This window comes from Mobula hypostoma, chromosome 8 (assembly GCF_963921235.1).
Source record: "Mobula hypostoma chromosome 8, sMobHyp1.1, whole genome shotgun sequence".
Classification (NCBI taxonomy): domain Eukaryota; kingdom Metazoa; phylum Chordata; class Chondrichthyes; order Myliobatiformes; family Myliobatidae; genus Mobula; species Mobula hypostoma.
The window spans coordinates 106,423,067-106,450,679 of NC_086104.1; the positions used below are offsets into that span (position 1 = coordinate 106,423,067).

General features: G+C 43.6%; 1 protein-coding gene across 1 annotated transcript in view; it reads right to left on the reverse strand.

Moving 5' to 3' along the window:
* The window catches only part of LOC134350819 (zinc finger protein 292-like), a 205,750-nt gene that overhangs the window by 89,802 nt on the left and 88,335 nt on the right, over window positions 1-27,613 (reverse strand). Inside the window, exon 3 of the mRNA XM_063056556.1 lies at window positions 9,298-9,376. Coding sequence (XP_062912626.1) covers window positions 9,298-9,376 — 79 coding nt within the window. The remainder of the gene's footprint in view (window positions 1-9,297; window positions 9,377-27,613) is intronic.

Below are 27,613 nucleotides of genomic sequence, written 5' to 3' on the forward strand. Positions count from 1 at the left end.
TTGCATCATCAATGGGGACGAGAGAGGTTCCAGAGGATTGGAGGGTTGCAGATGTTGTTCCCTTATTCAAGAAAGGGAGTAGAGGTAGCCCTGGAAATTCTAGACCAGTGAGTCTTACTTCAGAGGTTGGTAAGTTGATGGAGAAGATCCTGAAAGGCAGGATTTATGAAATTTGGAGAGGCATAATATGATTAGGAATAGTCAGCATGGCTTTGTCAAAGGCAGGTCGTGCTTTACGAGCCTGACTGAGTTTTTTGAGGATGTGACTAAACACACTGATGAAGGTAGAGCCGCAGATGTAATGTATATGGATTTCAGCAAAGCACTTGATAAGGTACCCCATGCAAGGCTTAATGATAAAGTAAGGAGGCATGGGATACAAGGGGACATTGCTTTGTGGATCCAGAATTGGCTTTCCCACAGAAGGCAAAGAGTGATTGTAGACGGGTCATATTCTGCTTGGAGGTCGGTGACCAGTGGTGTGCCTCAGGGATCTGTTCTGGGACCCCTTCTCTTCGTAATTTTTATTGACCTGGATGAGGAAGTGGAGGGATGGGTTAGTAAATTTGCTGATGTCACAAAGGTTGAGGGTGTTATGGATAGCGTGGAGGGCTGTCGGAGGATACAGCGGGACACCAATAGGACGCAAAACTGGGCTGAGAAGTGGCAGATGACGAAATGAAGTTCAACCCAGCTAAGTGTGAGGTGGTTCATTTTGGTAAGTCAAATATGATGGCAGACCATAGTATTAATGGTAAGACTCTTGACAGTGTGGACGATCAGAGGGATCTTGGGGTCTGAGTCCATCAGACACTCAAAGCTGCTGCGCAGACTGACTGTGTGTTTAAGAAGGCATATGGTGTACTGGCCTTCATCAACCATGGGATTGAGTTCAAGAGCCGAGAGGCAATTTAGATTAGATTCAACTTTATTGTCATTGTGCCGAGTACAGATACAAAGCCAATGAAATGCAGTTAGCAACTGACCACAAATGCAGCTATATAAAACCCTGGTCAGACCCCACTTGGAGTGCTGTGCTCAGTTCTGGTCACTTCACTGCAGGAAGGATGTGGAAACCATCGAAAGAGTGCAGAGGAAATTTGCAAGGATGTTGCCAGGATTAGGGAGCATGCCTTCTGTGAATAGGTTGAGTGAACCTGGCCTTTCCTCCTTGGAATGACGGAGGATGAGAGGCGACCTGATAGAGGTGTATAAGATGATGAGAGGCATTGATCGTGTGGATAGCCAGAGGCTTTTTCCCAGGGCTAAAATGGCTAACATGTGAGGGCACAGTTTTAAGGTGCTTGGATGTAGGTACACAGGAGATGTCAGGAGTAAGTTTTTATTTTTACACAGAGAGTGATGAGTGCGTAGAATAGGTTGCCGGCGACAGTGGTGGAGGTGGATACAATAGGGTCTTTTGAGAGACTTCTGGATTGGTACATGGAGCTTAGCAAAATAGAGGGCTTTGGGTAACCCTAGGTAATTTCTAAAGTAAGTACAAGTTCAGCACAGCATTGTGGGCTGAAGGGCCTGTATTGTACTGTAGATTTTCTATGTTCTATACCTTTCTGACCATTCCCACTTTGCTCCTGTCTCTAACAGTTCAATGGATGCAGCACTGTAACAACGTTTGGGAGAAACTGGTGGTAATAATTCACAAGGCCCAAGTATGACTGAGTTGTGACACATTTTCTGTTTGGGTGCCTGTAGCACTGATACAATCTTCTCTTGTGACTTCTCTTGTGAATGACATGTCCACAATATGAGATTTCATTCTCGAAAAACTCACATTACTCTATGTGCGCAGACCATACTCACTGAGCCTGGTTAGCACTTTACAAAGGATCTGGAGGTGCTCTTCACCATTTTTGCCAGTCACGATGATGTCCTCAATGTAGCATCCTCGAGTATCTTGGGGCACTTAGCCTATTGCTCTTTGCCAAACCGCTGGAGCTGATGCAATGCCAAAGACGAGACACTTATACTAGAACTGTCTCTTGTGAGTGTTGAATCACAAACAAGAAAAAATCTGCAGATGTTGAAATCCAAGCTACCTACTTAAAATACTGGAAGACCTCAGCAGGCCAGGCAGCATTTATGGAACAGTACAGTTGACGTCTCAGTCCAAAACATCGACTGTACTCTTTTCCACAGACGCTACCTGGCCTGCTGAATTCTTCCAGCATTTTCTGTGTTCCTTGTGAGTGTTGATTGTGAGGAACCTCCTGCTTGACTCCTCATTCTCCATTTGCAGACGGGCTTGTGACAAGTCACTCTTTGAAAACCTCTCCCCAACTGCCAAAGATGCAGAACTGTCTTCCATTCGTGGCAGGGAATACTGCACAGTACTCAGTCAATGCTCACCTTGAAATCCCCACAAATGCAAATGGCTCCAGCCTTCCCTTTCTTGAACACCGGGGCAATGGGCGCAGCCCAAATTCTCCACTCAACCTTGGAGAGAATTCCAGACGCCTCGAAGCTTTGCAGTTTACCATCCACTTTAGGACATAGCATGTAAGGCACTGGATGCACGTAATGGAATCTTGGTGCTGTTGTTTCATCCAGTTCATTTTTGGCCTTCATGCCTTTGAGTTTACCAATACCTTTCTCAAACACCTTCTCATTAGCATTAAGCAGCTATACCAGTCTCTGGTTCGTGCTACTATTTGGGATGCCGTTGCCTATTGATGCCACACTGAGAGCTTTGATTGAGTGCCAGTCTAGTTGGATTTTTCTCAACCATTCACACCCGAAAACAGCTGGCCCTCCACTTTTCAATACATAAGCTCTAATAGCTGTATTTGACCTCTATATGTCACCTTCACTTTCAGTTTGCCTTTGGGGGTCACCTTTTCACCTGTGTAAGTCTTTAGCATCACTGAGGTCTTCTCTAATGGTATCTTAGGAAAACAGTCTGTTGTAGTCAGCCTCTGGAATTATGGACAAAGCTGACCCTACTCCCTTCCAGCTCCATTTTCAGTTTATACTCAACACATCAACTGTGTTCTACAAAGTATATTATATTGTGATCTGCTTCAGTAATACTATGCAGTTCTAGGCATGACAGTTCATCATTGTCAGATTCTGCTGTCTGATTCTGTTTTACATTCAGTAACTTTATGCAATTGTTTAGCTTTGAGTTTCAAACTTTTCACTCGGTTGTGCTTTTTGTCTGCCTTACACACCCTCTCTAAGTGACCTTTTTTGTGACACTTTCTTTGAACCAACATTCATTTGCATCATGGGAGGATTTCCCACATCGATAACATTTTTGGCTTTTTGCACCATTCTTTTCTGTACTTCTAACCTTCTTTTCTGTAGTTCTGCTGCACCTTTGCTGCAGTCTCTAATGATATTGTAATGATAAATGCACGTTCTAAGGTTTAGTCTCTTTCGGACAGTAGCCTCATTTGAGTGCTTTGACTATGCATGCCACATATAACCCAGTCCCTTAATGCATCAGAAATTCCATTTCTAAAGTACAGGGCAAGTCTGAGCAGTTCTGCAAAGCATTCAAAAAGACTTTCATCTTTTGACTAGTTCCTTTTGTAAAATCTAAATCTCTCAGCTATTACCAGCAGTTTCGGGCTCAAGTGATTTTGTAAAATTTAAACAATTTCATCGAACGTCTTGCTTGCTGGCTTTTCCAGGGGTTACTAGGTTGCGCAAGAGGCTGTAAGTCCTTGCGCCCACTAAGCTAGCTTTCTTTTGCTTCTCCACATTATTCGTGTCACAATACACTTCCACCCTCTCAATATACGACTCCCAGTCTTCATTTGCACTATTAAATTCGTCAACTTTCCTGACTGAAGCCAGTGCCACGTTATTTTCACTTTAAATTCAGCATATCTTTTGCTGTGTACAATGCAGGCAGTTACATACGTGTCCCTTTGTTAGCATCTGTGACGGCCTTCTCTGTACTATTTAACTCTCGCTGTTTCGTCCCATAATCGTGCCGTAACTGCCAATGTAGTTGGTGATATTTTCTGACATTCAGGTTCGTACTCTCACCAATTTGCTGTATCTGTTCACAACTACATTTATATTAAATAAAAGCACACACGTGGGAGATGGCTTTAACTGGTGTATTCACATTGCAGAGAGAGAGAGCGCGCAAGAGAGAATAATAGTGCATGCATAGACAACAGTGCATGCGCAGATGACAGATCAATACATAGTGCTAAGGGGGAGGGGTCATTGCTCTAAAAGAAATAGATCCATACATTATAGAGAGTTTTAAGACCCTCCTGATGCAGGAATAGAGGTGTATAGGGACTGGAAATCCATTGTGAAAATGTGACAATCAGGGCCAGGTAACTTAGTCATTGAAAAAAATCAAGAGCATGTGAAGTGTCCTGGGTGTAGGTAGGAATGGACTGAACCAGGGGAATAAAACAATCAAGATATGGAGACACAAGTTTGGTGGGGCAGGAACAATGAGTCTACCTGGACAGGCAGGTTTATAGATCTTGAATAGGAGATAGAAACAGGAAGTGCAGGGTAGGGGTACTATGAGGTGGCAGTGGATGGGAGGTCCCCAAGAGTCCATAAGGTCAGTGATGGTGTGGGAGACAATGGCCTGGTACTCCTTAGTGGGGTCTTGTCCGAGGAGCAAGTAAGAGGAAGAGACTGAGAGTTGCTACCTGGCCTCAGGCAAGGTAAAGGTCAGGCCACCAGACTACTACTGCACCCCCCTTATCTGTGGGTCTGATGGTGAGGTTGGAATTAGTGTGTAGAGTGTGGAGTGTGTTCAGAGGGGGTGAGGTTAGAATCGGAGAAAGGAAAATTAAAGTCTCATTGGCAATGGATAAAAAGATCCAAAGCAGGCAGAAGACCAGAGGGGGGTATCCAGGAACAGGAGGAGGGTTGAACATGGGAGAATGGGTTCACTATGTGGGCAGCAGAGTCCTTGCCAAAGAAGTAAGCACACAGATAGAGGCCATGAAAGAAGAGCTCAGCATCATGGTGGGTGCAGAACTCACTAAGATGCAGGTGCAGGGAGACAAAGGCAAGGCCCTTACTGAGGACAGAACATTCTGCTTCAGAGAGGGAAGGTCAGAGGGTCGAAGGACAAGAGCTGGGTTGGTAGTCTCAGAGGAGACAGGAAGGGCTGGGGTGTTCAGGGAAGGTGGGTTGGAAGGACGATGAAGGCTCTGTGATCCCAAGTGTTTCAAAATCAGGTTATTTGCTGAATGATCTTTGGGTCAGCTTTTCCTTATTTAAGCCTGCAGATGTTCAAAAAGATTCTGGAGGCTTGACTGGCTTCGGGCATGTTTTTGACATGTTCATATTTTGTGCCTATCACAATACTTGCTTATTTCAGCATTCTGATACAACTTGAGCTTGCTAGATCACATCAAAGGACAAGCGCATGCTATGGATCTGGAGTCGCATACTGCACAGACTGGACAACGGCAGGGAGCTTTTTCATTCCAGATTTATTTACTAACATGATGCAATTTCCCCAGCTGCCAAGGAGAAATTCAATTAATATCTCCATATCATTAGTTCATATTGCTTTATTACCCCAATAATTTAACTATTACAATATTGTTTCCTCCAATAAAGATCCATCATCAATGAACCCCACCATCCAGGCCATGCTCTCTTCTCACTGCTACCATAGAGAAGTAGGTACAGCAGCCTTAGATCAAATACTACCAGGTTCAGGAACAGTTATTACCCTTCAACCATCAGGCCCCTCGCTTCACTCGCCACAACACTGAGATGATCACTGAACACAACCTATGGGCTCACTTTTGAGGACTTCTACAACTTGTTCTCAGTATTATATATTTATTCGTTTTCATATTTGCACAGTCTCTTCTTTTGCACATTGGTTACTTGTCAATCTGTGTGTGTAGTTTTTCATTGATTCTATTATATTTCTTTGTTCTACTGTGAATGCCTGCAAGAAAATAAATCTCAGGGAGTATTTGATGACATATGCATACTTTAATAACACATATATTTTTTACCTTGAATTCTGAACAATAAAGTAACACTCACAACACGCCGGAGGAACTCAGCAGGTTGGGTAGCATCCGTGGAAACAATCAGTCAATGCTTCCGGCCGGAACCCTTCGCCAGAACTGAAGAGGGAAGGGGCAGAGGCCCTATAAAGAAGGTGGGGGGAGGGTGGTAAGGAGAAGGCTGGTAGGTATATATTCTTTATAGGGCCTCTGCCCCTTACCTCTTCAGTCCTGACAAAGGGTTCCGGCCCGAAACGTTGACTGATCGTTTCCACGGATGCTGCCCGACCTGCTGAGTTCCTCCAGCGTGTTGTGAGTGTTGCTTTGACCCCAGCATCTGCAGAGTATTTTGTGTTTACTGAACAATAAAGTGATTGTAAGGGCCATAAATAGGACTTCCAAATGTCACACCTGCTTAATGATACAAGATTTGGGTTCAACCAAGGAACTGAGCTCCAGGTTTTGGTCTAAACAGATCCAGGAGTTAAACTGCAGACTAAGTGTCCAGGGGATCAAAGCAATATTTGATTAAGCGAGGCAATGAGAAAGCATCACAAAACTGAAATCTGTACGAATGGGAAATGGCACAAAAAAAGATGATTGTGAATGCTGTCAGCAAAAATTCTCCATCCCAGAGCATCAGTGCAGAATTTCCTCAGGTCAATGTCCTACGCCAGCCAATTTCAACCATTTTGTCAAAACCCTTCTCTCCATTACAGTCATCTGCTGATGATCATAAAATCTAGTTCCATGTGCTTTCATAAACCCAGAACTTCAACTCTGTTTCCATTCTTCAGAGGTAGTTCTGACCTTATAGTTCCATTGTGTTACATTTGTTAGATTTCAAAAGACCATGCATAATATCAATATGCTTCTTTGCCCAAGATAATGAACGAGTCAATGACTGTGCAGCACAACCTACCTCAGGATAACAAACAGGAAATAGCAATCTCAAATACTCAAGCATCAAGCAATGATGATCTCTAACAACAACTATTACTAAATTCCCCAACGCCAACACCTTGACAATGGGGTGGACAGGAACGATTATGAAAAAAACATAGAGCTAGTGACCACTTTTTTAGGTATACCTGTACATCTGCTCATTATTTCAAATATCTAATCAGCCAGTCATGTGACAGCAATCAATGCATAAAAGCATGCAGATGTGGTCAAGAGGTTCCGTTGTTGTTCAGATCAAACATCAGAACAGGAGAAATGTGACCTTAACCTTGGAGTGATCATTGGTGCCAGACTGGGTGTTCAAGCATCTCAGAAACTGATGATCTGGGTTTTTTTTAAATGTAAAACAGTCTTTAGAGTTTACAGAGGATGGTGCAAAAAAATCAAATAACATCTAGTGAGTGGCAGTTCTGTGGGTAAAAACGCATTGTTAATGGGAGCCGTCAGAGGAAAATAGCCAGACTGGATGACAGGAAAGTGACAGTAACTTAAGTAACCATGCATTACAACAGTGGTGTGGAGAAGAGCATCTCTGAATGCCTAACAAGTCGAACCTCGAAGCAGGTGGGCTACACAACAGAAGACCACAAACATATACTCAGTGGCCACTTTATTAGGTACAGAAGGTACATAATAAACTGGCCACTGAGTGTGTACTATAGGTTACAATGTATGCATTCTGTGGCAGGTGGCTCATATCCTGAATTCACAAAAAGCCTTGAGTAGCTTCTGAGAATCACAAAATCTTATGATCATAAATTACTCATGCCATTTGAAAATACTTCTTTCATCTTTACAATTCACCAAAATAAAATTTATTTGCCATTGCTTTATCAAATAAAGGGTCAAACAATGATATAATTGGATCCATTTGTCCAAGAAATAAACATTTGCCTGTGAAATGTGAAAAAAATGCTTAGAAACATAGAAAAATAGAAAACCTACAGCACAATACAGGCCCTTCGGCCCACAAAGTTGTGCCGAACATGTCTCTACCTTAGAAATTAATAGGCTTACCCATAGCCCTCTATTTTTCTAAGCTCCATATACCTATCCAAAAGTCTCTTAAAAGACCCATCGTACCCGCCTCCACCATCGTTGCCGGCAGCCCATTCCATGCACTCACCACTCTCTGCGTAAAAAACCCTGATAACTCCTCTGTACCTACTCCCCAGCACCTTAAACCTGTGTCCTCTTGTGGCAACCATTTCAGCCCTAGGAAAAAGCCTCTGACTATCCACACAATCAATGCCTCTCATCATCTTATACACCTCTATCAGGTCACCTCTCATCCTCTGTCGCTCTAGGGAGAAAAAGCCAAGTTCACTCAACCTATTCTCATAAGGCATGCTCCCCAATCCCAGCAACATCCTTTTAAATCTCCTCTGCGCCCTTTCTATGTTTTCCACATCCTTCCTGTAGTGAGGCAACCCGAAATGAGCATAGTACTCCAAGTGGGGTCTGACCAGGGTCCTATACAGCTGCAACATTACCTCTCGGCTCTTAAACTCAATCCCACGATTGATGGAAGGCCAATACACCGTATGCCTTCTTAACCACAGAGTCAACCTGCGCAACGGCTTTGAGCATCCTATGGACTCCGACCCCAAGATCCCTCTGATCCTCCACACTGCCAAGAGTCTTACCATTAATGCTATATTCTGCCATCATATTTGACCTACCAAAATGAACCACTTCACACTTATCTGGGTTGAACTCCATCTGCCACTTCTCAGCCCAGTTTTGCTTCTTTATGTTAAGCCAGCCAAATATGTTGGAGTTCGAAATAAAACATATGCGTGGAGGTCTCCCCAGCACTGTGGACATCTTCAAAAGGGGATGCCTCAGAAAGGCAGCATCGGTCATTGAGGATCCTCATCAGCCACAACGTACTCTCTTCTCATTGCCACCAACAAAGATGTGGTACAAGAGCCTGAAAGCACACTCAACGTTTTAGAACTGCTTCTTCCCTTCCACCATCAGACTTCCTAACAGACAATGAACCCATGTACACTACCTCAATATTTTTTTTAGTATTGTAATATTTTAATTTATAGTTTTGCATGCATTGCAATGTAATACATACAATGTATTTCACAACATATCCCAGTGATATTAAACTTGATTCTGATTCTAATAAAATTAAAATTCCAAAAGAGAGTACTGCACATAACTCCAAGGATTGTACAATGAGTTAACAGATTAACACAAACTGAAAGCTAGTGTTCAAATCTATATTTTTAAAATACTTTCATTGTTTTTCCCAATTTGCTTAAAAAAAAAGGCCTAGTAACCTGTTTACCAAGGATACACAATGAAATGTTTGGAAAACACACACTTCACAATCAGATCAACTTACTTGTACACAGGCCTGAAACTGCTCCCAAAGTGTGTCTGGTACTTCATCAGGCAGGCAAAGCAAAAGCTCAGTGCAGCTCCTGAATGGATTAAAAAGATTAGAATTAAATTATTCAATTTATCACACACAACAGCACTGTCAAGGCAATTTTCAGGTCAAATCACCTCTGTAAGAGCTCCAAATTTGCAATGATCAGATCTATGCAAATACCGTCAGAAAACACTCACCTCAAAACAGAAAATGTATATATTTGAGCTACCATAATGCTCTTTCAAACATAATGCAAAATAAAAAATGAATTTAGTGTTTAAGCACCAAATTGATATTGTGGTTGATAGTTAGTATATATCAATTCTTGAAAGATTTTGAAAAATGAGCAGACCAATATCAGAACAAAAATAATTATTATGAATGTATAAATTATTTGGGACATAAATTGCGATCATGCTACAGAGATGTAATAATGCAAACACAAGAAAAACTGCAGATGCTGGAAATTCAAGCAACACACACAAAATTCTGGTGGAAGGCAGCAGGCCAGGCAGCATTTATAGGAAGAAGTACAGTTGACGTTCGGGTTGAGACCCTTCATCAGGACTAATGGAAAAAAGAGATAGTAAGAGATTTGAAAGTGGGAGGGGGAAGGGGAGACCCAAAATGATAGGAGAAGACAGGGGGGGGAGGGATGAAGCTAAGAGCTGGGAAGCAGATTGACAAAAGGGATACAAAGCTGGAGAAGGGGGAGTATCATAGGATGGATGGCCTTGGAAGAAAGAAAGGTGGAGGGGAGCACCAGAGGAAGATGGAGGACAGGCAAGGAGTTATTGTGACAGAGGAACAACACCTTATATTCCGCCAAACTTCCGCCATCTCCAATGGGATCCCACCACCAAGCATATCTTTCCCTCCCCCAACTTTCTGCTTTCCACAGGGATCGTTCCCTATGCGACTCCCTTGTCCGTTCATTCCCCCCACCCATCCCTCCCCACTGATCTCCCTCCTGGCACTTATCCTTGTAAGCGGAACATGTGCTACACATGCCCTTACACTTCCTCCCTCACCACCACTCAGGGCCCCAAAAAGTCCTTCCAGGTGAGGCGACACTTCACCTGCGAATCTGCTGGTGTGATATACTGTGTCCGGTGCTTCCGGTGTGGCCTTCTATATAGTGGTGAGACCCAACACAGGCTGAGAGACCTCTTCGCTAAACATCTACGCTCCGTCCGCCAGAGGAAGCAGGATCTCCCAGTGGCCACACATTTTAATTCCACGTCCCGTTACCATTCCGATATGTCAATCCACGGCCTCCTCTACTGTCAAGAGGAAGCCACACTCAGTTTGGAGGAACATCACCTTATATTCCGTCTGGGTAGCCTCCAACCTGATGGCATGGACATTGATTTCTCTAACTTCCGTTAATGCCCCTCCTCCCCTTCTTACCCCATCCCTAGTTGTTTTTTTTTTCTCTCTTTCCCTCTCACAATAACTCCTTGCCTGTTCTCCATCTTCCTCTGGTGCTCCCCTCCACCTTTCTTTCTTCTAAGGCCTTCCGTCCTATGATACTCCCCCTTCTCCAGCCTTGTATCCCTTTTGCCAATCTACTTCCTAGCTCTTAGCTTCATCCCTCCCCCTCCTGTCTTCTCCTATCATTTTGGGTCTCCCCTTCCCCCTCCCACTTTCAAATCTCTTACTACCTCTTTTTTCCATTAGTCCTGACGAAGGGTCTCAACCCGAAACATCAACCGTACTTCTTCCTATAGATGCTGCCTGGCCTGCTGCATTCCACCAGCATTTTGTGTGTTGCAGAGATGTAATAAATTTATTTGACTGTAACCTGCAGCGTATCCTAAACATCAATTTACAAAAGGGACATAATTCATTCAAGACAGACATTTGTGAGTCATCTACAAGAATAAATAACACAATCCTGAAAATAACTTTAAAGCAACAAAAAAGCAGCCTAAAAACATCGAAGTCCTTCACTTAATACATGTTTTTTTAAATTAAAATAATGCAAGCTGTTATCTCAAATTATCCACCATGCAGAATTCAGCCTTTTGTTTTTCATAGAAGAAAAATCAAAGCAAGTTCTACAAAACTGAAAACATTAATATTAACAGATTATAAATGCTTGGTTTTATATAGGGAACAAACACTGCAATTATGCTGATTACCCTCTATACAGAGTAACAAGCATCTCATGCAAAGGTTATTTTCAGTATGGCAAAAGTTAAATCTAATGATACTCATAGTGTTTTACAGCATGAGGCTATTCAAACAATTGTACTGGCTGAGTTGCCCAACTATTCATATTTGTACTCTCTTGCCTTTGTATCATTCTTCCTGCAGTATTTATCAACTTGCCTTTCCAAGGAATAGGTTTCTGCTTTTACCATTAGTATCTGGCATTACATTTGTTTCATAAATCTTTTGGACAAAACATCATCTCAGCCTTTTCCATAATACTTTTTAATATTTTTCCAATTTACCTCCTCTAGTTACCAGCTCAGTAACTAATGGAAATAGAAACTATCCCAATTATCCTGTACAATGCCCTAATGTGGTTGCAGATTAAAAATGGAACAGCAGTTGCATAGTATTCAGAAGCAAATGGATGCAAAATCCAGTACTGGAATTTAAACCACACTTTCTGAAACAATCTGCCAAGAATCAAACAGTAGTACTTTTGGAATCTATTATCTAAGCATTAATGCCAATGTATTCAATCATGAAACTGCTTTAATTTCACTTTTAGAAGCAAATTCTGCACAACATATTAATAATGAAAACGTGTCATATATTGTCAAATATACATTTCAATATACACTCTGCTGATAGATTACTTGCATTGATAACGCTTAACTAAGTCTACTTTAGCAATCAATAGTCTCTTGCTTAGAGTTAGCAGAGAACTGATGGATCTTCTTCAAAGACATAATCTTCCTGTGCAACACGCCAAGCAGCATCTATAGAATAAAATAAATAGTCGACATTTTGGGCTAAGACCCTTCATCAGGACCTGTGATCCCCTCAATTGCCATATCAAAAGTTATTTTTCAAAGTGCTGCCAAAACTGATTTTTATTTAGTTTTTGGTCATGAGCTAAAATACTGGCAAACCAGTTATTGTCCACTCCAATTATTCCAGGAAGTTGATTTAGACAAAGCATTAGTTTGCATTAATGGCTAAAATTAATGTTAGATTTACTAATCTTTTCCCCCAAATGTTAACCGATAGTATTCCGGTAAGATGGCATTGCGTTCAGATGCAGCGGCCTCTCGGGGGCCAACCAAAGGTGCCTTTTTATTTGTTAAATCTATTTTTTATGATCACAAGACAAAATTGGACTCTAAGAACTTCAGGAGCTGCAAGCTGCTCATTGATTGGAGTAGCCAGCCAGAGTGTCGAAGGAGCCAGCCAGTGTGTCAGAGGAGTCAGATTGAGTTTGGAGCCTGCTACTAGAAGGCATTAGAGTAGTGCACGAAAGTGGCATGTAGTATAACTGTGGGTGATTGTCTGGGACGTTTCTCTTGCGATCACAAGATCCTTTTGGACATTGATAATGTAAGAGGATGCTGGCCGTTTACCTTGTTCAGTGGCACAAAAGGTGGCATGTGAGCTGTATGGCCTCGACTGTAGCAAGGCCTAGACCTCAAGCCATGGACTTGCCTGCTGCTGCAGTCCAGAAATAGAGACGCTGCCTCCCCTGTCAATGCTGCCTCCAGTGTTGATCAGTGGAAGTTTTCCCTTGTCCATTCGTCCCCCCATCCCTCCCCACTGATCTCCCTCCTGGCACTTATCCGTGTAAGCGGAACAAGTGCTACACATGCCCTTACACTTCCTCCCTTACCACCATTCAGGGCCCCAAACAGTCCTTCCAGGTGAGGCAGGGGTGATATACTGCGTCCGGTGGACCCGATGTGGCCTTTTATATATTGGCGAGACCCGACGCAGACTGGGAGACCGCTTTGCTGAACATCTACGCTCTGTCCGCCAGAGAAAGCAGGATCTCCCAGTGGCCACACATTTTAATTCCACATCCCATTCCCATTCTGACATGTCTATCCACGGCCTCCTCTACTGTAAAGATGAAGCCACACTCAGATTGGAGGAACAACACCTTATATTCCGTCTGGGTAGCCTCCAACCTGATGGCATGAACATCGACTTCTCTAACTTCCGCTAAGGCCCCACCTCCCCCTCGTACCCCATCTGTTACTTATTTTTATGCACACATTCTTTCTCTCACTCTCCTTTTTCTCCCTCTGTCCCTCTGAATATACCTCTTGCCCATACTCTGGGTCACCCCCCTCCCCTTGTCTTTCTTCCCAGACCTCCTGTCCCATGATCCTCTCGTATCCCCTTTTGCCTGTCACCTGTCCAGCTCTCGGCTCTATCCCTCCCCCTCCTGTCTTCTCCTATCATTTTGGATCTCCCCCTCCCCCTCCAACTTTCAAATCCCTTACTCACTCTTCCTTCAGTTAGTCCTGACGAAGGGTCTCGGCCTGAAACGTCGACTGCACCTCTTCCTACAGATGCTGCTTGGCCTGCTGCGTTCACCAGCAACTTTGATGTATGTTGCTTGAATTTCCAGCATCTGCAGAATTCCTGTTGTTTGCGTTTAAATTCACTACTGCGAAGCCTCTTCCGGTGATGCCTACACCGAAGAAGTTTAGATCCTCTCTTCGATGGGAGTTCAGTGAAACCATCTCTCACTGCTCCCCATCTCTAATTTCTTCGGCTCTTCAACTTTTCGACCACACTTTGACTCAGACTCGCTATCACAGCCATATATCCTTTCTTGGAACGTGCCTCCGTCGCCAACTTACTCCAGTTGGCTTTAGGATTCATTTCCAAGCCTCTCAATTTGGACCTTCTGAGGCTCCCAGGTACTCACATTTTATTGACTCTGCCTGTCTCCGCTTCTCCCGTCAAGCTCTGAAGGTGACGCTCTCCGCCATGAGGAGGTACTTGGTGTCCCTATCCCAGACCCTTCCACACCTTCGGGACACTTTCTTCGCCGTCTGTAATGGTCCTACCCGTTATTTCATCCTCCGTCGGATTCACGCCTGCAATCGCCGTTTTTTTGACTTTATCATGTTACGCAAAGATCGCAAGATCCTACATCTACGGACTCCAGAGCCTGCCGGCCCCGACGCTAGCAGGCATGAACTTCAGATTGCAGCCCCTGCCATTGATCTCGGCGGCTCCAACACCTCAGGGCATATTCAAAACCCGGACTCCAGCAATGACCATGGACACATTCGAAGTGATTGCGCAACCACCAACTGCGACTCCAGCCTTGAACTCCAGGCCGGGTATTTATGTGCTGCTATTGTGACTCCCGTCTCCCCTTCCCCCCACCACCACTCCACAGCCCCGTCTTCCTCAGATCCCACCGTCAACTCCTGGGCCCTCAGAGGCTCCATCTTCCTCTCACCCCAACCCTCCCCTCTCCACTGACGCCACCAGCCTCCCCCCTCCCCCCTCTGATCCCAGCTCTCATCCGTGCCGGGTCTTTACCATCCCCTCCGACCTTCAACTGTCGGAGGCAGAACGCTCTGTTATCAGTAAGGGCCTCACGTTTGTCCCCCTTCGCCCACACCTCAGCGAGTTCCGTGTTCGCCACGATGCGGAACTTTTCTTCTGCCGTCTCCGTCTCCGAGCCTACTTCCTCGGCAAGGACTCTTCTACCCCCACCGATGACCCCTTCTCCCGTCTTCAACCCTCCTCTTCTTCATGGACACCCCGCTCTGGTCTTCTGCCTGCTCTGGATCTCTTTATTGCTAACTGCCGACGGGACATCAACCGTCTCGACTTCACCGCACCTTGTCCCCATTCCAACCTCACTCCTTCGGAACGCTCTGCTCTCCACTCCCTCCGCACTAATCCTAACCTTATTATTAAACCCGCCGATAAGGGGGGTGATGTTGTAGTCTGGCGTACTGACCTCTACCTTGCCGAGGCACAGCGACAATTCGCAGATACCTCCTCTTATTTACCCCTCTATCGTGACCCCACTAAGGAGCACCAGGCCATTGTCTCCCACACCATCACCGACTTTATCCGCTCAGGGGATCTCCCATCCACTGCTACCAACCTTATAGTTCCCACACCCCGCACTTCCCGTTTCTACCTCCTACCCAAGATCCACAAACCTGCCTGTCCTGGCCGACGTATTGTCTCAGCTTGCTCCTGCCCCACCGAACTCATTTCTGCATACCTCGACACTGTTTTATCACCCCTTGTTCAATCCCTTCCGACCTATGTTCGAGACACTTCTCACGCTCTTAAACTTTTCGATGATTTTAAGTTCCCTGGCCCCCACCGCTTTATTTTCACCATGGATGTCCAGTCCTTATATACTTCCACCCCTCATCAGGAAGGTCTCAAAGCTCTACGCTTTTTTGGATTCCAGACCTAATCAGTTCCCCTCTACCACCACTCTGCTCTGTCTAGCGGAATTAGTCCTTACTCTTAATAATTTCTCCTTTGGCTCCTCCCACTTCCTCCAAACTAAAGGTGTAGCTATGGGCACCCGTATGGGTCCTAGCTATGCCTGCCTTTTTGTTGGCTTTGTGGAACAATCTATGTTCCGTGCCTATTCTGGTATCTGTCCCCCACTTTTCCTTCGCTACATCGACAACTGCATTGGCGCTGCTTCCTGCACGCATGCAGAACTCGTTGACTTTATTAACTTTGCCTCCAACTTTCACCCTGCCCTCAAGTTTACCTGGTCCATTTCTGACACCTCCCTCCCCTTTCTAGATCTTTCTGTCTCTGTCTCTGGAGACAGCTTATCCACTGATGTCTACTATAAGCCTACTGACTCTCACAGCTATCTGGACTATTCCTCTTCTCACCCTGTCTCTTGCAAAAACGCCATCCCCTTCTCGCAATTCCTCCGTCTCCGCCGCATCTGCTCTCAGGATGAGGCTTTTCATTCTAGGACGAGGGAGATGTCTTCCTTTTTTAAAGAAAGGGGCTTCCCTTCCTCCACTATCAACTCTGCTCTTAAACACATCTCCCCCATTTCACATACATCTGCTCTCACTCCATCCTCCCACCACCCCACTAGGAATAGGGTTTCCCTGGTCCTCACCTACCACCCCACCAGCCTCCGGGTCCAACATATTATTCTCCGTAACTTCCGCCACCTCCAACGGGATCCTACCACTAAGCACATCTTTCTCTCCCCCCCTCTCTCTGCATTCCGCAGAGATCACTCCCTACACAACTCCCTTGTCCATTCGTCCCCCCCATCCCTCCCCACTGATCTCCCTCCTGGCACTTATCCGTGTAAGCGGAATAAGTGCTACACATGCCCTTACACTTCCTCCCTTACCACCATTCAGGGCCCCAAACAGTCCTTCCAGGTGAGGCATCACTTCACCTGTGAGTCGACTGGGGTGATATACTGCGTCCGGTGCTCCCAATTTGGCCTTTTATATATTGGCGAGACCCGACGCAGACTGGGAGACCGCTTTGCTGAACACCTACGCTCTGTCCGCCAGAGAAAGCAGGATCTCCCAGTGGCCACACATTTTAATTCCACATCCCATTCCCATTCTGACATGTCTATCCACGGCCTCCTCTACTGTAAAGATGAAGCCACACTCAGGTTGGAGGAACAACACCTTATATTCCGTCTGGGTAGCCTCCAACCTGATGGCATGAACATCGACTTCTCTAACTTCCGCTAAGGCCCCACCTCCGCTTCGTACCCCATCTGTTACTCATTTTTATGCACACATTCTTTCTCTCACTCTCCTTTTTCTCCCTCTGTCCCTCTGAATATACCTCTTGCCCATCCTCTGGGTCACCCCCCCCCCCGTCTTTCTTCCCGGACCTCCTGTCCCATGATCCTCTCGTATCCCCTTTTGCCTATCACCTGTCCAGCTTTCAGCTCTATCCCTCCCCCTCCTGTCTTCTCCTATCATTTTGGATCTCCCCCTCCAACTTTCAAATCCCTTACTCACTCTTCCTTCAGTTAGTCCTGACGAAGGGTCTCGGCCTGAAACATCGACTGCACCTCTTCCTACAGATGCTGCTTGGCCTGCTGCGTTCACCAGCAACTTTGATGTATGTTGCTTGATCAGTGGAATGACAGGCTGGATTGCAGTGGTTGTGCACAGCTGGGATTCCACACAATCAATTTGAGGGACATGTCACTCAGAGTCTTGGACTATATATGTGTCTTTTTCTTGTGTGACTATTCTTTTTTGCTTGATACTTTGAATGTGCTGTGTATGTTTTGCACCTTGGCCCCAGAGGAATACTGTTTCATTTGGCTGTATCTATGTATGGTTGAATGATAATTAACAAACACAAAATGCTGAAGGAACTCAGCAGGACAGCCAGCATCTATGGGAAAGAGTAAGCAGTTGACATTTCGGGCCAAGTCCCTCCATCAGGATACTTTGACCAGATTGATGCACTCCACTTGGTCCCACACCACCAGACTGAGAAAAAAAATAAATTACCCTACAACCATCAGGCTCCTGAACCAACATGGATAGCCTCACTCACCTCAGCGCTGAACTGACTCCAAAACCTATAGATTCACTTTCAAGAACTCTACAACTCAGTATTATTTATCTACTTTTTAAAAGGATTTTCACAATTTGCCTTCTGTTGCACATTCATCATTTGTCCATTTTTGAGTTTCATTAATTCAATTGTATTTTTTTAATTTCTTGTAAATGCCTGGAAGAAGAATCTTAAGGTAGCATATGGTGACCTATTGATACTTAAATAATAAGTTTACTTTGAACTTTGAACTCCCTTGTGATCAATTTCTGTTCCAAGGCAGCTAGGTCCACTTAAGAAGCCTTCTGAATGTTGTAAACTCAAGATAAATCTACCAGGTCTTCCTGCATTCTAAAAGCAAACAACCCCAAACTAAACACTCTCTGCTTTAAACATAATTCTTCATCCCTGGCAATCTCCTCACCAGCCCCACTGGTACCATCACATCCTTAGTAGTAATCAAAAGAGTACACTGTAATCTGACAGATTTTACATGACCTCCATGTTCAAATGAAAAACCTAAGTATCAATATGGCTGCTGGACTTCCAGTGAGGTACGAGTCAAGATGGCAGCACAGCACTGAGCACAGACATATATCCCTCCTTTTTCAAGTTCTTTAGGGCTCATAGACGGTCTTAATACAAGGTTGAGTTGGAGAAAGATCTAACTAAAGACATGACTTCAAAAAAAGATCCAAATTCAACCAGGAAACAAAATACCAGCAGACGACACCAAGCTAGCGATTCATCCGAGGAAATAGCTTTGCTAATTAAGCAAACAATGGCAACGGAGATGGAATCGCTGCAAGAAATGGTAGCTCACATGCTAAAGGAGTTGCTGGAAAAGGCTCTCAACCGCATACAGAAGCATATGCCAGAGAATGGCAACATTCTCCGGTCATTAAAGGAGCAAGCGGACATTCGCGCTAAAAAAATTTAGCACGGTCTTCAATAAAATAGACAACATTCAGATTTGCTTACGCAAGAATGAGAAAGTTACTAACTCCTGTCTCACGGAGGTGTCTAAGATATGGAAGAAGTTAAACAACTTGGAGGACAGATCCAGGAGAAACAATGTGCGGCTGGTCAACTTACCGACAGGTGCTGAGGGCGACAATCCAAGAGGTTACCTCCAGAAGATGCTGCCTAATTGGATTCCAGCGCTCAAGAATTCCCACAGCACTCCACTGGAGATTGATAGAACACATAGGTTCTCTTCCAACAACACCGCAAGACCATGGACCATAATTTTTAGGCTTCTACGGTACACCGACCGGCAGGCTATCCTGGAGGGTGCGAGGAAAGCCAAACCTACTCTCCCTGATGGCACCCAGCTGCAGTCCTTCACCGACTACAGCCCCGGCGTGATGCAGGGACTGCAGGGATGCAAGGAGATCTGCGCTAAGCTTCGACAGAAGGGGATCGACTCGTTCCTCATATACCCGGTGATTTTGAAAGTGAATATCAAGGGCATGAAGATGTCGTTTAACTCGGCAGAGGAAGCAAAAGAAGCTCTGAAATCATCGGTGCTGGGAGATATGGGAGAAGACCTTGGGCAAAGTCCACACGCCCCTCGGGAGGAGATGGAACTGCATTAAGAGCTCGGACCAGCCTGCATGCACAATTTAACTGGCACGGGCAAGTTAACATCCTAGGTGTGAAGTTTTCTGGTTATTCTTTTACTGGAAAGTCATTCATTGCACTTTTGTATTTAGTTAATTAAGGAGCCAATTTGTCTCTGAGTATCGCAGGTCAGAGTTTTAAGGTGATATTCAATATACCCAAATGTAATACTTCATCAAGAATGAAGCTGAAAAACAGCAGTTTGTTCTAAATAACTTTAGAACGTTATGTCTCCAGTAGACTTGTTTACGCTCCTGGGCACCAGATAAGACGTCACTGGCGCCATCGCTAAGCGACGGTCGATTAAAGTGACAGTTTCTTGCAAGATAGCTGTTGGGGTCTTGATTATGTGTTATACTATATTTGAGACAGAAACGGTCTTAATTATATAGGTTAACGGATTTGTCCAGGTTTCTTTTTTCTTGTCTCTTTGATATGATTGTCTATGAGAACTGCGTTGCCTTTGTAATTTGTTGGTGCTAGAAGGGGGAGGTTAATGTCAGTGTTCAGTGTCTGACATTGCTTAGTGACACTCACAGATGTTACAAAGTAAAGGGTTGAATGCGAGGGGTGATGGGGGCTGGGAAGGGGGTAAGTCAGGGCTACACCACCAACTTACAACAACAGATCAACACAGATAAATTAGAAAATCTTACTATTGTATCATTTGATGTTAGAGGATTAAACTCTCCCTATAAGTGTTCAAAGGTTTTAGATTTCTTACGCAGAAAGAAAACAGATATCGCGCTGTTACAGGAAACACACCTTAAACCTAGTGACATTCCCAGGGTTGAAAACCGCTTTTATAAACCCGTTGTGGCATCAGCTGATGGTACTCGTACAAAGGGAGTTATGATATTAATGAGACGTAATATTAATGTATCAATTGGAAGGACTGGCGCCAACAATAAACGACGTCTAGCTTTTTGCTGCACATCCATTCAGGGTAAAAAAGTTGCATTCATTAGCCTATATGCCCCAACTATATTCGAGGTTGAATTTTTTCCCTCAATTACCTCACAATTACTGAAGTTAAGTGACTACCAACTATATGTTGGTTCTGACATGAATGCTATGGTAAACATTAACCTCGATAAATCTTCTTCAAATATATCAAGCTCTCAAGAATCTGCTTCCGAAGCACTTAACCTTTTTCTAATGGATTTAAATTTAACTGATGTGTGGAGGGTGCATAATCCATCTGCTAAAGACTATACCTTCTTCTCTACAAGACATAAAACTTTCTCTTGGATAGATTACATTCTTTATATCCTCCGGTCTGCTGCCTTTAGTACACTCAATAGAATTTTTGCCCAGACATCTATCTGATCACAACCCAATCATATCTACATTTAATTATGGCAAAATTAAAAATAAGGCTACTAGGTGGAGGTTTAACTCCACCCTTCTAAAAAACGATGAATTTCTGTCACAACTGAGAACAAAACTGACAGAATTTATAAATTTAAATAAAAACAGTGTCTCAGATGTGACAGTGATTTGGGCCTCTATCAAGGGTTTCTTACAAAATAACGCCATATGGTTCAGTTCTCACCTACATAAAAGCCGGCTTCAAAAGATTTCCACCCTAGAAGAAGAATGCAAGGTTTTGGAGAATGATCTCAAAAGGAGATACACCATAACAAAAGAAAACGAGCTCAAAACAAAACAAGCAGAATTAAATGATTTATTAAGAAGCAGGGCAGAATATATGATCCATATAACCAAACATAAGTATTATGCAGAAGGCAGTAGACCGAGCCATCTTTTAGCTCTAATGCTCAAACAACAGGAAACTAAAAGGTCTATGCCAGCAATTAGATGTGCTAAACGTGGAGTAGTATCTTCAACAGAGGAAATAAACGAGACATTCAAGAATTACTTTAAAGAGCTGTATACAAGTGGTTCAGTTCCTTCTGAGAATGACTTCACAGATTTTTATAGTGGATTAGACCTCCCTATGTTGTCATTAGAGGACACCAAAACTCTAGACTCTCCTATTACACTGGATGAGCTACTTAAAGCAGTCAAAGCTACAAATAAGGGCCGTACGCCAGGCATAGATGGCATACCTGTGGAATTTTACCTAGCACTTTAGGATATTCTTGGACCAGTATGGTCAGAAACATTAAATTATGCTTTTGGAAATGGCGCTTTCCATAGAGATCTAAACACAGCCCTGATCACAGTTATGCCTAAGCCCGGTAAGGACCCCTTGGAGTGTGCCAATTACCATCCAATCTCCTTGATAAATGCTGCCCTCAAGATACTTTCCAAAGTCTTAGCCAGTAGACTTGAGACAGTAATTGGGAAAATAATTAGCCCAGATCAAACGGGCTTTATCAGGGTGCGTATCGCATCTGATAATATTCGCCGGCTCTTACACATACTGAGTGCAACACATAAAATCCCACCTGCCTGTGGCCTGCTATTTCTAGATGCCGAAAAAGCGTTCGATTGGCTTGAATGGCTATATCTTTGGCGAGTTCTAAAAGAATTTAAGTTCGGCGATAAATTTATGAATATGATTCAAACACTATGCTAATCCTTCAGCCTGGGTATGTGTGGGAGGAGGTTTCTCAGAGTTATTTGACATAGGACAGGGCACACGACAAGGGGACCCTTTGTCTCCTTTAATTTTTACTATATCTATTGAACCGCTTGCACATTTAATTAGAAACTCTCCTCAGATCTCCCCTATTACAATAGGTATAACATCACATTCAGTATCACTTTACGCGGACGACACGCTAGTTTATATGGCAAATGTTCAACAAACTCTCCTGTATGTTTTAAAAACACTGGAGCAATTTGGATTTCTTTCAGGATACAAAGTTAATTTGTCAAAATCAGCACTGATGCTGATTAATACGGCTAAAAGTAAGGTGTCTCTCCCTCCCCAGGTTAAGGTTACAAATGAGGTCCTCTACTTGGGTATTAAAGTTAATATTTTCCTATCATCTGTGGCTAAAACAAATTACTCTTTAATTTTGAAAAAATAGAAGAAGATATTAATAGATGGAGACACCTGCCAGCATCAGTCCCAGCCCATATATCAGTCATTAAAATGAACATCTTACCCCGCATTAATTTTATCAACTCAATGATCCCACTTGCACCTCCAGCAGGATATTGGCAAAAACTGGACTCCTTACTATGATGCTACGTTTGGAATGGTAAACGACCCAATATAAAATGGTCAGCTCTACAATTCAAAAAGTCAGATGGGGGATTGGCATGTCCAAATTCTAAATTGTATCAATGGGCATTTGTATTAAAAAGTCTTAGCTATTGGATGGAGGAAGATAAAGTTTCATCGTGGAAAAATATAGAACAAGAGCTAATAGTACCAATAAGGTTGAAGGACTTTCTCCTTATAGGTATGTCTACCAAAAAAATCTGATTTGTATTACGGTCCAATTTTAACCCATATGCTACAAGTGTTTAGAGCAGCAGAAAAATTCCTAAAATTTAAAAGCGTATGGTGCAAATCATCTCCATTATGGAACAATAATCGTTTTCTATCTAGGGGGAAACCATTCACTAACAGAACTTGGGAGGATAAAGGTATTACTACTCTTCAAGATGTTAATTGGGCAAGTACTATCCTTAGCTTTCAAGAACTGGTATCTCGATATAATATTGATAAACACTCTCTTTTCTTCTACTTTCGAGTAAGATCAGCTTGTAAAGCCTATGGCGTTCCCTGGGGGTCAGATTTAAAGGACCATCCCATTTTAAGTTGGATACAGAGCGCTCCAGGACAGATAGTGTCATATATCTATGATAAATTAAACTCCCAGAAATATATGCCCACATTGGAAATGAAAGCCTGGGATAGGGACATATCTGAATTGGGACAAGACTTACATTGTATTAATGTTTATATGGCTTACCTTTTTGTATACTTATTCAATAAAAAGATTTAAAAAGAAAAAGAAAAGAAAAGAAAGACTTAGACTGGGATGCGATTTGGGATAATGCTGCCAGAGCTTCGAAAAACCCAAATCATCGGTATATACACTTGAAATTTTGTCATAGAGCATATTTAACACTGAGAATTAGACATCAAATGGGACTGGTTCTTGACCCATACAGGTTTCCCCCGCCAACTGAAGGTACAGCGTTCCTATGAAACAGTTCATAAGCCAAAATGTCGTAAAGCGAAGAAGCAATTACCATTTATATGGGAAAATTTTGTGAGCGTTCGCAGACCCAAAAATAACCTACCAAATCATGCCAAATAACACATAAAACCTAAAATAACAGTAACATATAGTAAAAGCAGGAATATGATAAATACACAGCCTATATAAAGTAGAAATACTTTTCCACAACCATCACTGCACTGTTCTCGGTAGCGAAAATCTCACACAAGCGCTATAATGAATGCAATATACTGAAACTCTTTAGTGAAAGAATATATTCTTGTTATTAGTTGGAATGCTGAAGAATGACAAGATTTTAAACAATGGATAGGAGAAAATCAGAGTTCAAGTCAGGTACCGATATGACAATGTGACAATGGTTAGAGGCAATGAGAGCCCTTGCTTCCCTGGCACTTTTCACCTAATCCAGGCAGTTGAAAAAGGATAAATTCCAGTAAAAAAGTACAACCACTTTAAAACTAATGAACATATGTTTCATGCATGCCTTAATAACAATAGTCAAGGTAGAAGAATTAGTGACAGAGGTAGTCTTAAGCTGATAACCAGATAATTAAACTTTCAAGCCTGAAATTCCCCTGCGCTCTGATGTTGGATTTTCTTAATGATGAAATAATTCAATTTTAAAACAGCATTGAATAAATATGTTATTCTGTTAATTTTGTGCCTCTGAATACTGACAAGTCTGACTCGTCTACTTGCTACGCAAGATGTAACTAGCTTATTTTGTTTGCTATATGTTAGGCAATAAAGCATTAAGGGCATTCTGGAGAATAGCATAAATAAAATGGAATTGGATATTATGCAATAAAATCTAAACTCCAACAGATTTATTATGGTGAGAACATTTCTAGCATTTTGACCTCATGAACCAACATATGCAATATTATCCATCTTAATTTAATTTGGTAGACTTCTCTATTCTTAAACTGCTTATGTGTAGATTGTATAGATGTACAGTATATATACCCTTTACTGAATTGAGTAGGCTGATCACTGGGCATTACTTGAACTGCTAGTTTAACTATTTTTTCAAAAAGGGGGAAACCATATATATAAAATGCCTGCAATTCATCAAATTCGTAGTTACGTGAGAGATATCCTGTTGTCTCACCTTGAAATTTCATAGAACATAGAGCAATAGAGTGCAGTAGGCCCTTCAGCCCACAACGTTTTTACATTTTTCTATTAGCTGTCATTTATTTGTTCCTCTATCTGTCGGTATCTATTGAGAAACAAAGTATAATCCCCAACAGAGTGATTGCATTCTTATTTTTGAGTTCTATCCATGTGTCCCCAATGGATGAACACTCATTATGTCCTCTGAGGGCAGCTGTAATATTCCCCCTGATTAGTAATCCAAAATTCCTCCCCTTCTTTAACCTCTCTATCGCCTCTAAAATACTGAAAACCAGATGGAGGTGCCAGTCCTGTCCCTCTCACAAGCAAATCTCTGTAATGGCCACAACATCACAGTTCCATGTATTAATGCAGATGTTAAACTTATCTGCCTTACCCATAATACTCCTTGCATTAAAATAAACCCACTACATCTCATATGCCACACTGTGTTTACCAACCAGCCCCTGCCTGTTCTTCCTTTCAGACTTACTGATCATAACAACAGGAATTCTGCAGATGCTGGAAATTCAAGCAACACACATCAAAGTTGCTGGTGAACGCAGCAGGCCAGGCAGCATCTGTAGGAAGAGGTGCAGTCGACGTTTCAGGCCAAGACCCTTCATCAGGACTAACTGAAGGAAGAGTGAGTAAGGGATTTGAAAGTTGAAGGGGGAGGGGGAGATCCAAAATGATAGGAGAAGACAGGAGGGGGAGGGATAGAGCCAAGAGCTGGACAGGTGATAGGCAAAAGGGGATACGAGAGGATCATGGGACAGGAGGTCCGGGAAGAAAGACAAGGGGGGGGACCCAGAGGATGGGCAAGAGGTATATTCAGAGGGACAGAGGGAGAAAAAGGAGAGTGAGAGAAAGAATGTGTGCATAAAAATAAGTAACAGATGGGGTACGAGGGGGAGGTGGGGCCTTAGCGGAAGTTAGAGAAGTCGATGTTCATGCCATCAGGTTGGAGGCTACCCAGACGGAATATAAGGTGTTGTTCCTCCAACCTGAGTGTGGCTTCATCTTTACAGTAGAGGAGGCCGTGGATAGACATGTCAGAATGGGAATGGGATGTGGAATTAAAATTTGTGGCCACTGGGAGATCCTGCTTTCTCTGGCGGACAGAGCGTAGATGGACATGTCAGAATGGGAATGGGATGTGGACATGTCAGAATGGGAATGGGATGTGGACATGTCAGAATGGGAATGGGAATGTGATATACTGCGTCCGGTGCTCCCGATGTGGCCTTTTATATATTGGCAAGACCCGACGCAGACTGGGAGACCGCTTTGCTGAACATCTACACTCTGTCCGCCAGAGAAAGCAGGATCTCTCAGTGGCCACACATTTTAATTCCACATCCCATTCCCATTCTGACATGTCTATCCACGGCCTCCTCTACTGTAAAGATGAAGCCACACTCAGGTTGGAGGAACAACACCTTATATTCCGTCTGGGTAGCCTCCAACCTGATGGCATGAACATCGACTTCTCTAACTTCCGCTAAGGCCCCACCTCCCCCTCGTATCCCACCTGTTACTTATTTTTATGCACACATGCTTTCTCTCACTCTCCTTTTTCTCCCTCTGTCCCTCTGAATATACCTCTTGCCCATTCTCTGGGTCCCCCCCCCCCCGCCTTGTCTTTCTTCCCGGACCTCCTGTCCCATGATCCTCTCGTATCCCCTTTTGCCTATCACCTGTCCAGCTCTTGGCTCTATCCCTCCCCCTCCTGTCTTCTCCTATCATTTTGGATCTCCCCCTCCCCCTCCAACTTTCAAATCCCTTACTCACTCTTCCTTCAGTTAGTCCTGACGAAGGGTCTCGGCCTGAAACGTCGACTGCACCTCTTCCTACAGATGCTGCCTGGCCTGCTGCGTTCACCAGCAACTTTGATGTGTGTTACTGATCATAACACCTACATCACCATCAACTTGCTGATCTGCTGCTCTGGTTCTCACTGCCTGCCACTCCAGATTAAATCTTCCCAAGTAGCTCTAGCAAACCTCCACGTGAGCATACTGGTTCTCTAATTCAGGTGCCACCTGTGCCTCTTGTACAGGTCTCACCTGCCCTGGAAGACAGCACAATTGTCCATATCTCTGAAGCTCATCCACTTCTAACAGCTCCTTAGCCACCTACAGAACATTTCTTACCTCAAAAGCACATGGCATGGTTAAAAATCCTGAGATTACAAATTTTTAAACTTACCACCTAACTACCTAAAATCAGCTTGCAGGAAACTTCATCTCGCTGCCTGACCATGCAATTGGTACCATTGTGGCCACAATCTCTGGCAGCTCACCTCGGCCGCACCCCTCAGAATGTCCTGTGTTTGCAATGTAGTATCTTTTACCCTGATACCAGGGAGGCAACACACCACCCTGGAGTTTCATTTGCAGCCACAGTAATGTCTAACTATACCGCCATTGAGGTTTTTTTTTAAATCACTGTTGCTTTGGCTAACTCCACCCTTCCTTGCTGATCCTCAGTGCTGGTCACTATGCCACTGACCTGACTGCTGCTGCCATTCTTAGAAAGGTCATTGCCCCAATAGTACTCTGTTACTGAGGAGTGATCACATGACTGACTACTCCTCACTGTACATAAACTGCTCCTCTCTGGACAGAGTTAGGAGCACTGAGTTTTTGAGAGTGCACATAATGGATGATCTCACCTAGTCCTTCAACACCATCTCATTAGTCAACAAAGCGCAGCACCATTGAGTGTCCTGAATAGCTACATCACCATCTGGTATGGGGATTGCAAGGCAACTGGCTATAAGACCCTACAAAGGGTTGCAAGGACTACTGAGAGGATCATGTGGGTCTCTTCCACCGATCTGAGATACTTATCAGGATTGCTACATACACAGGGCC